Here is a 14139-nt window from a genome sequence, read left to right as displayed (position 1 = left end):
ACTTTACATTTTTTCCTCAGCAAATTGCACAGTACTTTAAAAACTTGTCCCAGCAACAACGATTGGGTATGCTCCAAATTCTTAAGGAGACGGGCACACTTATGCTGAGTATCTAGCCTTCCACAAGCCGAAAAGGGGCATGCCGTGACCTCCTTATTCCTATGGACAAGAAGGCCTAATGGTACCTCTATTTTCATTTGGGAAATAAATATCACCCCTTCAAGTCTTTCCTTTTAAATGCATACAAGCTGCTTTCAGTAAAGACAACCTGAGCTGTGCACATGAACACGAACAGGGTAAAAATCTCTGCTTCACAAAGCATTTCAACTCTGAATCTTTAAAATATAGAAAGCTTAAATTTCTTCATGCAGCCTCCTTTGTTTAATCTTACCTCAAACAAATTCCTATGGGCCAGTGTTACTTTACCTTTAAGACGCTGCTCTGATCAGTCACTCAGAAAAGAATTCTATATTGACGTTCAAAAGTACCAGTTGAAGACCTTACTATATATAGTATGTTTAACTCTCTACATGGAGATTTGGGGCTGACTTATATGCATTCTAACAAACACACCAAAATCATCAGAAATAGGCACATACATACGAAGGCTCCATGACTGAGCATTGGACAGGTAGGTACACCACGGCACAGGCACGGTATTCCTTGTACATCCCATGCATATGAGAACCTTTATTTTTAGGGGGCCAACTGTATTCCTCTCCTTTACAATAGGGTGCGTTGTTTCTGAACTGTATGCCACCAACAGAAATAACCTAACAATTGGAGGCTTAAATTCTGCATTGAATATTCTGGATACCTTCCTATTTTCATAGCTTAAAATTCCCTCATCCAAAATAATTTAAGACAAAAAATATTTGGTGAAGTCTTTTTTAACGTTCGTTAACAAATTCCGCTGTCCAGATCAAGGCAGAAAATAAGTTTGTTCTATTTTGGTACTCAGCTCTTTCACAAAGTATTGGGTTCAGTTCTGAGAGAGCAGGGGTACTGAGAAAGAGAACAAGTCCAAATTTGGGGTGTTTGGCTTAGGGAAAAGACATGAGAATCAGGCTCCTATGAAATAGGGATTGGCATGTTTTGCAATAAACTAAGTGTAAGTTCCAGTTACAACAAGGTAGATTTTAACTTAGTATGAGGAAAACCTTCTCAACAAATAGGGATGTCTGAAAACAAATGTATCTCTCTTATGAAAAGGAAAGGTCTCTGTCATGGGCTTCAGGGTCATGGAGGTGATTTTTTTTCCACAGCCGGGAAAAATGAGGTTTCCTCAGGGTTTTGTCCCTTATTGGGGTTATACCCTATTACATGAGGAAAAGCCCAGACTATAAAAGAAATGAATAGCCCACAGCCTATCAAAATAATTGACAGCTGTGACAAGCGTAAGTAATCGTAATTCCTATTTTTTAACCTATCACACTATAGTGTTATGCAAATAGTTTCCTACCTCCTATCTTTTCGTGGTTCAGTAGGACTAACTTTTCCCCCAAATTTACTAACTAGGGCAACTCAATAGCCAGGCCTCTTCTCCAACCATGTAGAAATTCCCCCCCCCCCCCCACAGCCTTGGCTGGCTGCTGACTTGAAATCATTAACCTTTGGGAAATTAGAACCTATTTTCCACCCCATCCTCCAAGTCCTCTGTTTGTGAAAGGCATTAAGGATGTTACCAGCAAAGTGACCATCTAGGTGGCTCACGGGGCAGAAAGGCAACTTTCTGCCTTTTTACGATATTAAGGTTAGTTAGGCTATAAAAACCACTCCAAAATAATTTACTGTTTAAGTTGTATAATTTACTCTTTCTTAAAAAATGGGAGAAAAAGCACAGTAAGTTAAAATCATTAGGAAAGATTTTAAATAGTTATCTTTAGAAAATTTTAGTGAACTAGAATAAATAGGTTCTCTCTTTTCCAGCTTATAACCTGGGCAATTCATTTTAAGGTCCCCTCATGACTATCCAAGATCATGGTTCCAGGATATTAGACAAATTGAGGGATATAAGAATCATTTATCCCCAAACAGTCGACGAGTCCTGGCCTGTTCTTACCATGGCAGTGGCAGCTGAATGGTTCATCTGGTGATGAGCAGCCTTGAGTCTGGCTTGCAAGTGCGCAGGAGGATGAAAGTACTTGCATTTCTCCCGGGAGCATCGACCTTTGATATAATCCATGCAGATGGTCACGGTATTATCACTTGCCTCAATCATGGAAACATCAGTAGGGTGAGCATAGCGGCAATCGTTCTCACCACGGGTACAATTTCCACGCTGAAATTCACGGCAAACCTTAAAGAAAAAAAAAATCACATTGACGCTTGGAAGGTGATTAGCTTTTATTTATTTTGCCAGTGAATGTATAAGAGCAACAGTATACATTCTTTTGTCGTCTATTTAGGAAAAATTCTAAAAGCTGAAGGATAATGTCGAGCCATATTCACTATGAGATGTAAACCTAAACAAAATTTCTATTCCGAGGAAGAAAAACTCCAATCTTCCCAAAGGAAAAGTTTGTCTGCTTTCCTTACGTTGAAATGCAAGTATTGTTGAAAACCAGTTTTTAATCCTCCACTTGATACACAGCCTAAAGTGTAATTAGCTAAGTTTGCAAGAGGGGGTTATTTTGTTAAGCTCCAAGATGTGTCTTTATTACACAGCAATGTGCTTTCTTTTTTTTTTAAATTTATTTATTTATTTTTGGCTGCATTGGGTCTTCGTTGCTGCGCGGGGGCTTTCTCTAGTTGTGGCTAGCGGGGACTACTCTTCATTGCGGTGCGCGGGCTTCTCATTACGGTGGCTTCTCTTGTTACGGAGCATGGGCTCTAGGTGCGCGGGCTTCAGTAGTTGTGGCACACAGGCTCAGTAGTTGTGGCTCGCGGGCTCTAGAGTGCAGGCTCAGTAGTTGTGGTGCACAAGCTTAGTTGCTCCGCAGCACGTGGGATCTTCCTGGACCAGGGCTCAAACCGTGTCCCCTGCATTGGCAGGCAGATTCTTAACCACTGCGCTACCAGGGAAGTCCGGCAATGTGCTTTTTACAAGCAGACTTGTGGACCATGACTAAAGGACATGCACAGATTCCAGTTCAATACATGGCAAGGCATTTAAGGAGCTGCCAATGGAGCTGACTTTTTGATTATTCTAGCAAGTAGAGACTCATCAACGAATACAGTAATCCCACTCTGCAAAGCTGGAGCCTGGCTGAAAGGAGCATTCCCACCAGACTTTCTGTGCCATAGCAAAGGAGATGCACAGTCTGCACCTGGGTACACTAAGACATTGTTTGACCTACTATACAACCGTGCACTTCATAACAGGGTAAAATTGCAGTAATAAAATGTCTAACATTTCTCTGAAGTTATATTCCATAAGCTTAAAATTCGGATGTACTTATTTAAAGCATTGAAAACATTGGGCTCTAAGAATGTTTATGCATAAGGTTAATATCTACCCCATAGGGATTTATATATTTCTACACAAATACCTCCAGTTTATCTGAACGCATCGGTTTTGGACCAGGAGCTCCTGGCAGTGGGAGAGGCGGGTTTCCAGAAATCAGCACAGGTGCATTTGGTAAAAGTTCGGCAGGGACCAGGCCCATCCCAGGATGAGGTAAGTAGGGATTGAAAGCCATGGCAGGATTAGCTGCCAGGGATGGAGTCACAGGAAAAGAAGTCTGTATGATTAAAAGAGAAAAAAAGGTGTTAGAGATCAATAGAATATTCCTATTATTACACAAGGAAGCATTCTTTCAAAAAGCTCAAGTCATATCAAAAGTTACCATTGTATTTTCTGCTTTATTTTTAGTCTCATACTAATTCCCATAAAGGAGGAGTTCCTTTTAAAACCACAAATCTCTTTGAGTAACAAATTTATTGGTAAGCTGATAAGCCAAGCCACATAATTTTAAGTCATAAGTAAATTAAATCCCACTGATGGAGTCTGTTCCAAATGTGTTTTCTCTAGCACTTCCATTTTTACCTAAAAACCATGTCACCAACGATATCAAATACGTGGGCAATCTGCCTTATCTCCTCACACAAGCATGGCCTTTGCACACAGACTTCAGGTTCTCCCCCTTCATGCCACCCTCTTCCTTCCCTTCCCCTTCCTCGCAGTACTGCTTGGCTCCAAAGCTGCTGGTCCTACCATGGTTCCCAACTGCCCTACCAAACACTTGCTTCTTGGCCCACTATCAATTAAGGAAGAAAGCAAGAAGGCAGGAAGAAAGGGGTAGATTTTGAAAAGTGAGAGCTGTAAGAGCTTCTTGCTGTCTATCTAAAATGAAATTAGTACGGTCATTTTTTTTAGAGGTCTTATTTTACAAATGAATCTGACTTGCCTAGCCTTGTCTTTATCTGAGGGATCAGATGATGTGCACAGTTAAAAAGGGGGCCCTGAACATGCTACGAGAATCCCTATTAGGCAGGAAGAGATAACAGGATTATAAGGTACATACACTAGAGTATAACTTGTAAAGAAAAGTCTTGGAAATGCAAAGGAATCTTACTGGTTTTTCTATTTTTTTTATTAACAGGTTATTTTATTTGACTCAAATCTTATTGTAAACATCACAAAAAATGTTAATCTCCATAAATACTCAACCTTTATGGAGACAACAAAAAACTAATTTAGGCTAATTGAAAATAAATTCTGAACTGACAAATACATATAATGTATGGTAACACAGCATAGTTATAAACACTTCACTCTAGATGATACACAGTTTTGTTATTAATTCTCACTTAATCTAAATGGAAATTATTGAAAACTTTTAGTCAAATGTTTGGTTTTTCTTTTTTTTTGACATCTTTATTGGAGTATAATTGCTTTACATTGTTGTGTTAGTTTCTGCTGTATAACAAAGTGAATCAGCTGTACATATACATATATCCCCATATATCCTCCCTCTTGCGTCTCCCTCCCACCCTCCCTATCCCACCCCTCTAGGTAGTCCTGATCTCAAAGAGTTTCATATATGTACTGCCTTTATTATCTGTAACCACATAATTTATCACTTTACTGTGCTGTTTTCCAGTTTGTTCCCTATGTGGGTGTCTTTTCTTCTCAATGTGGTCATAATTTCTTTGATAGTTCTCTTGTCTCCCCTATAGTACCCAATATATAGTGAATGACTGATATAATCAATGACATAATTTAAAAATAATGTAAGCATTTTAATGAATGAATAACAAATCATGGTTAAATATAGTACATTTCTAATAGTGACTTAATAAGGTAGGTAGCGCATTGTCATGCAAATGGTGATGTCTCATGTATTACTAATAGCATTGTTCTTTCTTGCTTTCTTTTTATTTCTTTCACTAAAACAATAATCTGTTGCACTGCCAAGCTATGCCCACACCTTCTGCTAAATCACATTAATAGGAACAGCTCTAAATGCAGGCAGAATAGAAGTCTATTGAGTATGAAGTGGGGGGCGATCTATATTCATGGCGCCACACCCTAGTCGGACTTGAAACTTTCAATAGCACAGCCTTCTCCGTGAAACCCGTTACAAACAACATTCAGCTTGGAAGGAAGGACTTCCCCATTAGCACTCTACCTTAGATGAGTTTATCATTAGCTAACTGGCAAATTTGGAAGGGCAGAAAGAGCATGCCCCCTCCTCCCCAAACTGGCAAGACTCACCAGGGTTAAGCAGAGAAGGCATGGTGGCCAAGAGCTTTAAGAGGAAAGGGGTGACGTCAGGTGGCAGGAAAGATGATGGGGCAGTCAGGGAGGTGCTTTAAGGTTTGAGGACAAAAGCCAAGGGCTGACCCAGCCTAACTAGCGCTGTGATGTAACAGGGAATAGGGACATGTCATACTTCTCATGGAATGAAAACTATTGAATTAAAAGGAAAACTTGCAGGTGAGTGAATTTTCCAGATTAAAAAATCATTAATCACTAATAAATAACCGATCAATAATATTTAAGAATAATGTACATGTAAGCAATGCTTCCTATTTATAATAGCTCTGAACTTCTGTATTTTTTCCTTCCTTTTTTGGGGGAAATTTCCTGGTTAACTTCTGCTTTCTTTAGAATATGTTTTAACCCTCTCACGTTTGTTATATGTTCCAATTGTATGAAAACAAGCTGAAAATGAAAAGTCTATATAAATAGTGCAAGGGACTTGCTGAAAAAGTTTAGGGTTTGTAAGGTTATACTGTGCCATGTTTGGGTTTTAAAGTTAGTATTGTAGATTTTATAACCATTTTCCTCCTTGGTATAAACTTCATTCTATAACTCTGTTTATTGAGAAGAAGCAGGTTTTTTTTATTCCCAACCCTCGGGCACAGGGAGGAACTCCTGAGTTTCTTATTTATTTTCAAATGGACATTTCTGTTTCTCACCACCACCTCTGCCCCAGGGTAACCACTCCATTTTCATGAATGTGAACATTCAAGGGCTTAGCTTTAGTTAACAGCCACCTGTTATATCAGGCAGCCTGCAAGTTCACACATTCAATTTTAATAAGCGACTTTAATCCTTCCTATACCTGTATTGCAGCCTTTGATGTCAGTTGAGCTAACATGAACCAATTAGTGGGGTAATCTTAATATTAAAGAAAAAGGTTCCTAACAGGTTGAATCTGATTTCTATTTACAACCTGAATGGTCTGGGCACTTAAATATGTTTCAGATATTCACTCAAACCTAAATTATTTCCTAAATATTTGAAAATATGAGAAAACTTTCCCTCCTAGAACAGGGGGTATGGATTTTCATCGTTCTCTGAGACTTATAAAACCAACACGAATGATGGCGACAACTGACTATATGAATAAAACGATCACCTAGACAATTATTTACCCTCAATGTCTCTTGCAGTATTAGCTGCTAGGGTAGGAATTCCCGCGGGCTACCAGTTACTTGCACAGTACCTAGGAACTATCAGGGCCTTAGGAAATGCTTTCTAAAATTTGGTGAATTGCCTTTAGAACAGAGGCACCTAATCTTTTTCGAGTCCTGAACTTCTCTGAGAGTCTGATGAGAGCTGTAGACCCTGTCCACGGAAAAATTCGTATGTGCATAAACTGCATGTGATCTCAAGAAGTTCAAGGACCTCATGAAACTCACCCCTGGTGTGGGGTTATGGACGACTTACTGTTTAAGAGCTTGTGTTCTAGGGTAACGGTTGGCAAACCACATCTCCTGAACCAAATCCAGCCTGCCCTGTTTTTGTATGGCCAGAATGGTAAGAGTGGTTTCTACATTTTTATTTTATTTTTTTTTAAATTTTATTTGAATTATAGTTGATATACAATGTTGTGTTAGTTTCTGGTGTACAGCAAAGTGATTCAGTATATATATATACACACACACACACACACACACACACACACACACACATACTACGTTTTCATATTCTTTTCCATTATGGTTTATTATAGGATATTAAATATAGTTCCCTGTGCTATACAGTAGGACCTTGTTGTTTACGCATTCTATACGTATTAGTTTGCAACTGCTAGTCCCAAACTCCCAATTCAACCCCCCCACCCCTCCCCCCTGGCAACCACAAGTCTGTTCTCTATGTCTGTGAGTCTGTCTCTGTTTTGTAGATAAGTTCATTTGTGTCACATTTTAGATTCCACATATAAGTGATATCATATGGTATTTGTCTTTCTCTTTCTGACTTACTTTACTTAGTATGATAATCTCTAGGTCCATCCATGTTGCTGCAAATGGCATTAATTCATTCTTTTTTATGGCTGAGTAATATTCCATTGTATACATATACCACATCTTCTTTATCCATTCATCCATTGATGGACATTTAGATTGTTTCCATGTCTTGGCTATTGTAAATAATGCTGCTATGAACATAGGGGTGCACGTATCTTTCCAAATTATAGTTTTGTCTGGATATATGCCCAGGAGTGGGATTGATGGATCATATAGCAACTCTATTTTGTAGTCTTTTGAGGAACCTCCATACTGTTCTCCATAGCGGTTGTACCAATTTACATTCCCACCAACAGTGTAGGAGGGTTCCCTTTTTTTCCACACCCTCTCCAGCATTTGTTATTCTCTACCTTTTTAAATGGTTGAAAAAAGGTACAAGATAAGTAATATTTCATAACACATGAAAATTACATGCAATTCGTGTTTCAGTGTCCATAAATAAATTCCACTGCACTCACTTGTAGACCTATATAACAAAAAGTGTGGATATCTGTTTTCTCTCTTGTTACAGAAGTACCTACATAATATCCTCAACTTTGTTTCTTTCCCACAAATCCTCAAATACTTTTATTAGTCATTTAGAGAAAATTTTGCTGACCCTCATTCTAAAGGATTCCAAAAAATAAAGCACTCCATCAATTTCTGAAGTAAAGCACTAATTATATAAAAGTCTATTGGTGTGAATTTAATACTTGTAGCAAGATTCCATAAGCTGAAGAAGTTAAACTTTACAAACAGATACTAAAGTATTCACTAAAATGTTCTTTTACATAGTTAGTAAAATTCATGTTCTTAACTATTTGTTTATAAAACAATAACTACTCAGTGACTAAGAATGGGGAGATAGATGGACTCCTGTAAAGGTAAAATTTTAGGAGCCACCACATTTTGGCCTTAAAGGATTCTGAAGCACCTCTGAATAATAATACAGCTCAGTGAAAAATGATGCCTCAAATAAATATGTCTAGTTCACATATACATCTTAGTAACACTGATTTATTACTTAAAATGAGTTATTCCTCAAGCTAGTATAAAGAAAAAAAATTAAATGTTATGCTAAATCCATCTCTGTATCTCCCCACAGCCTAGATCTATTTGTAGTTACTTGAATAATATCCAAGGTCAGTTACAATTATTGTTGGATGAATGCAAGACACTTAAGTCTCTTAGGCTGATCCTGGCCTGAAGTCAACATCATAATTGAGGTCTCCTCTCTCTAAATTCCTGTCTAAAGGTGGACGACTAAACATTTTCTTTTATAGGATGGTAAACATTTGGTAACAATTTGTTGACTTGATTTTAATACCAGAAAAATAGCACTCTTAACTTTATCACTCATAAGACCTTAATTTTATTACTCATTTACAAGCATTTATACAGTACAAAAGGAAGCCCCTTTCCCCAGTCACCATGCATATTTCTATCCTTAGATAATCCCAAAGTACAATGAAATGTATCATTTTTGTTTCCATCAGACTTTACTAGCTGTTGACGACGAGGAGCACAACTGAATCGTTTTTGTTTCACAGTTTTTGCTTGGTCATCTCCACATTCTCTGAGCGTTGTTCTAGGGGGACTGCAGTGGCCAAAAGGCACACTGCAGGAGGCCCACATAACCTCCAGACTAGTTAATTGGTCCCTCAATAATTGAGAGTGAACTTTATAAACAGATGCAAGCCGATAGTGGTGTTTATGTACTAATCACACTTGTTAATGAATAAGTCACTGTGGCCCAAGAGAGAGTGAAGAAAAACAAATACATTCAAGGGTCCAAGTGAATAGTTATCTTCACCTAGACCTGGCTTTTCTGACCTTACTAATCATGGAAGTCTCCAAATAAGGGGGAGCATTGAAGGAAGACAGGTAGGGGAAGGGTCGATAGATTATTGTACGTATAAAAGGTGTAAAGTATCACAAGAAAGAAGGAACAAGTCATGGTTTGGATCTGCCTGTAGGTGGTGGGAGAAGCTGCAGAGCAGGTCAGGAATTATAATCCACAGCTGATTCCTAGAGGTAAGGATCTGGCAGAAGGGTAAATGACTTCTTCCTCAGATGGGTGAGGGGATTTTAACTTTGCTCCTGAGACGTGAACAAGAACTGCCCTAAAAATTATTTGTTGGTGAATCACTATGTAATAACAGTGACAATTCAATTAACTTTAGTATACCACTAGGAAAGAAAAAGTACTTAAAAAATCAAGTGGTTACCCAATTTTAACAACGGGTATGAAAAAAGGAAGGGTTTGGGGGGAGGGGGAAATGGCAAGAGCTGAGAAAAGCAAAGAACCCACAGGAAGCCTGGAGACTAGAGACATCTCAGTGCAAATCCAGGATAAATGGATGCAAAGGGTTATAATTATCAGAGGTTCAACAAAGCACCACCACCACCGCCACCAAAACAACAACACAAACTAAAACGAAACCTTGCATGGCTAATCTAAAAATACTCTACGGAGGAAAAAAGAAAGCCCAAAGCTATAAAAATACGGAGGATCAGGTACAAAGCAGAAACGATGGGGATCACGAAAACATTAATCCACCATTTCACTACTGTTAGATCATATATTCCTAGAGGGTAGAGACTGTTTCTAATTCACCTTTTAATCCATCTCTTACTCTTATAAATGCCTGGCACAGAGTAGATGCTCAAGAAATATTTAGTGAATTGAGTCAAAAGGGATTCCTAAGCCATTGATTACTTTTAGGTTTACCAGTTAGAAAAATCCGAATCAAAAATCACCAAACAAAAGAAACACTCAGGGATCGAAAGTTAGTGGCAGAGAGATTGAAACATCCATCAGTTTTGGTCTCTATCTCGGAAAACTTTAAGCAGAAGGCCACTCCCAAACGGTCTTTTGAAATGCTAAACAGTATTAGAAGCACAGGGTACTGTATAACACATACACATGCATGTGCACATGCACGTACGCACACCCACACATATGTATGCGTGGCAGTTTTTAATTGGAGTGGCTAAATCATCAGTATCAAAAGGTATGCAATAAAGAGTCTGGAAAAAAAAACGGTTTAGTGATACTACAGACTGAAATATGCAACTTCTTATTACAAAATGTGTGGTCCCAGGGGACGATTGAATTGCTAATGTTTCTGATATCCACAGAACGGTTTAAGAGGGGAGACTAGGTGAAGAAGGTTTTCAAATAATATTTAGTACATCTATAAAGATTATTATGGCAGATTAGGATTATTTGGGGGAAAGATTATTATCAGGTGGGGAGGGCAACCACATTTTTTCACACTAGGTCTCCTGATGGCCCTCTCAGTGACAAACCACTGAACTCTACTGATCTGAGCAAGAAGATGGTGATAAGAAAAAAAATATCATCCTCTCTAGGTGAGATTGCCAAGCATTGGCTTTGTTTCTCGTTGCTGTTGTGATTTTTTATCCTCCGTCAGGGAAAACGATTTTCACAGATCCTCCCAACTTCCCTGCCTTCACCTCACCGGTGATGAACGGCAAGCCATGCTGAGGTAGCTGCTGGAGCTTAGACTGTGACCGCAAGCAGGAAAGCTAACGGGCCCACATGGTCTCATTAGCACCAGCCTCTCACCAACCGACCTAACCAGATCCAGAGGAGGACACAAAATGGGCTGAGAGGAGATTACATTTTAATTTATCTCCTGGGAATATATGAGGGAGGATAAAGGGAGAGTGTTGAGATTCCTCACTATCAAAGAAACTGCGCACTGTAAAGATATCATGTACAAATGCCCTCTGTTTGACAGCAAAAGTACAGCATTTTCATTTCACTTTTTAAAAAAACAGATTTCACATTGTCTATTAAGCCGAGTGGGGCAAGGCAGCAAACCTCCAGCTGGTGTGATTTATTTTGCTTTACTCTAAAAGGAGCTTTAAGCTGTGTGACATGCACAGCCTCGGGAAAGGACCTGAATAACTACTCTACTTTGGACAAGTAATTGCAATCAGGAGTGAATCCAGGATCTGTGGGGCCCCAAGTTTAGGCCTTCAGAACAAAGGATACACAAATATCTTTGGCAAATTTTACAAACACACTGTGAACACATTGCTACGCCTCCTCCCGGGGCCCTGGCATGACACCACGCTAATGAGGGGCCCTGAGCCTTCACTAACCTCAAGGTAAGCCTACACCTGGGAACAATTTGTGGAACAAATACATAATATTAGGTCTCAGTTGCTACATCTAAAAGTAAAATCTTTTCTAATTTTTTAGGAAACTTAGTAAAATCTTGATAAAACTTTGGGCTTTTAGCATGGTATCACTCCAAACACTCCTGTGATATGATCTGCTCATGATAATGACAGTCACAATTATATTAAGAGCATATTAATCTTATAATTACATAATGCCCGTCGTCCACTGACTTGAACATTTTGCAAAAATCACTTTACAAAACACCGAATGTCACCACATTGAGATGAAAGACGTAAAGGTTGTCATTCATCGTTTCATGAGTAGGTAAACTGAGAGACTCACTGAAGAATCTTCATTAAAATTCACTGTAATTTCTGTATTGTCCATGAGACTGGTAATCTGGAAAATGGATAGAATTTCCTTTTCCATTAAATCTACAAAATGTCTTGCTCACCTTTTTAATGATAATTTTTTAATAGAAGAGCCCTGACAACAGGGAGATAGCATATATACTTCAGTCAATCAAACTAATTTATGTGAGCTAGAAAAACTATAACTCTGGATGAATATGCAAAATGTAGAATGTGTCTTGGTGAGGGAAGGATATTATCCTTTCATCTTTAACTACAAAATCATTTAATATTTTCAAAAGTTAAAAAGTAAATAAATATTTTGCAATTTTACTTCTATTCACTTAAATCTGTCCCGGTCCAAAGTTGCATAGAGTAATATAATATCTTAGAGGTCCTATTTAATTAAAGAAGAAAAACGTTCAAAACACGGGAGCCTAAAAATACTGAAATTATTCACTAATTAGTATATCTCCCTTCCTCTTATCTACTGCAACTTCCTATTTTTCCCCATTTGGTCCTGAAGTGTCACATCACCTTCATTCCTTACTATATTAATGTCAGACAGACATATAAGCTTGTTTCTGAGAAATATATTTGGTAAATAGAATTGTAAAAATGATGCAAAAAGGTGGGGAGGGTCCAGACAGACATGAGATGATTCTATCTGTGATAAAGAAAAAGACTGAAGTCCCGTGTTTATAGCCTCTGTGCTTTGGAACACCATGACTTGGCCACAGGAATGCAAGTCATGAAAAGCATACAGCAGACCGGAGGACTTGGCACACCGTGATGGATGATCCAGTAATCTCTGTATGAATCATCAGGTGAATACACCCGACTGGGTCAAGTTTACCTGCGTGTAAAGAACTGGTTCTACGTGAATCATCACATTCAAACAGAGAAGCAAAAGGAATTTACTAGATATAGACAGGTCTAGATTATACAAAATGTCTGAGCCAAAAATATTTTTAATAGCCTTCTAACATCATATCCACCTTTTACATGCATATATTACATCCAGCAGTGAGAATCCTTCCTTGGAAATTTCTTTCTGTAATGAAGATTCCAAGTTGTGAAAAGACCTGAAATTTTGAAACATTAGCTTTGCTTGAGAGTTGGAATCCAATGTGTCTGCTTGCCCTAAAATTCTTCTCCAGTGCTCGTGTCTGCCTCTTAATTATGCCAACGGGAGTTCTTAATTGTACAATTTTTTGCTGTGAACATCAGCAACTATCTCTCTTAAACTGCACTGAAAAATACTAGGGAGTCACACCCTTTGCCTCACTTGCTAAACTTCCTCAATAAAGCTAACAAGAGCTTTCTGAGGTGGAATTTTATACGTGCAAATGTCAATTTAGACCTGTTAGATACAGTGAACAAACTTGCCTGCTACAGCAAGCATTCTACCCGAATTGACTAGGTGTGGCTTTTATTCATTGCTCAGTCACACTGAACAGAATCTGTTCTCTAGCTACATTTAGGTTGACGTTCCCTTTATCTGGGGGCTTACAATAAGCAAAACAGACTCAATTTTCCAAAAGCAGATGTGCTCTTCTGTTATCCTAGAAACAGATCAAAGTGTGCTTTGTGGGAAGACCTGAGGTTCAAGGCAGTGATACCAAATGGGTCTTAATATGCAGCCAGACAAACAGCAGGACTGGAAATTTAAACAAAAGCTTGAATATTTTAGAGAAAAGAATCAGATGATCAGGGCGGGAGCGGGGTGCGGTTAGAAGGGATAGAGAGTTGTTTGGGGAGAGTAGGTACCAAGGAAATGAAGTAAAATTACACGTTGCTTCCATAGTAAAATCAAGATCCATAATAAAGAACAGTTCTTTCAAGTCAGACTGGTAAATGTCACTTAAAATTGCTCACACTAGCTCAATTACAACATGCCCACAGGCAGCTTTCTAGACCACAAAAGAAGATCATATCAAACATCTCGAGGTT

The 14139-nt window shown here is 38.5% G+C and overlaps 1 protein-coding gene across 7 annotated transcripts in view; it reads right to left on the bottom strand.

The window, feature by feature from the left end:
• Window positions 1-14139, bottom strand: part of MBNL3 (muscleblind like splicing regulator 3) — a 129779-nt gene that overhangs the window by 15690 nt on the left and 99950 nt on the right. For all 7 annotated transcript variants that reach the window (XR_002173004.3, XM_033848947.2, XM_019919006.3 and 4 more), the window contains 2 exons: window positions 3492-3683; window positions 2063-2299 (listed from right to left, as the gene is read on the bottom strand). Coding sequence is in view for 6 of the 7 variants with exons in the window: in XM_033848947.2 (XP_033704838.1) it covers window positions 2063-2299; window positions 3492-3683 (429 nt within the window). In the remaining variant the exon portion in view is untranslated. The remainder of the gene's footprint in view (window positions 1-2062; window positions 2300-3491; window positions 3684-14139) is intronic.

This window comes from Tursiops truncatus, chromosome X (genome assembly GCF_011762595.2).
Source record: "Tursiops truncatus isolate mTurTru1 chromosome X, mTurTru1.mat.Y, whole genome shotgun sequence".
In the NCBI taxonomy this organism is placed as follows: Eukaryota; Metazoa; Chordata; class Mammalia; order Artiodactyla; family Delphinidae; genus Tursiops; species Tursiops truncatus.
The sequence above is the reverse complement of the archived record's forward strand: the minus strand, read 5'-3'. Positions and strand labels throughout refer to the sequence as shown.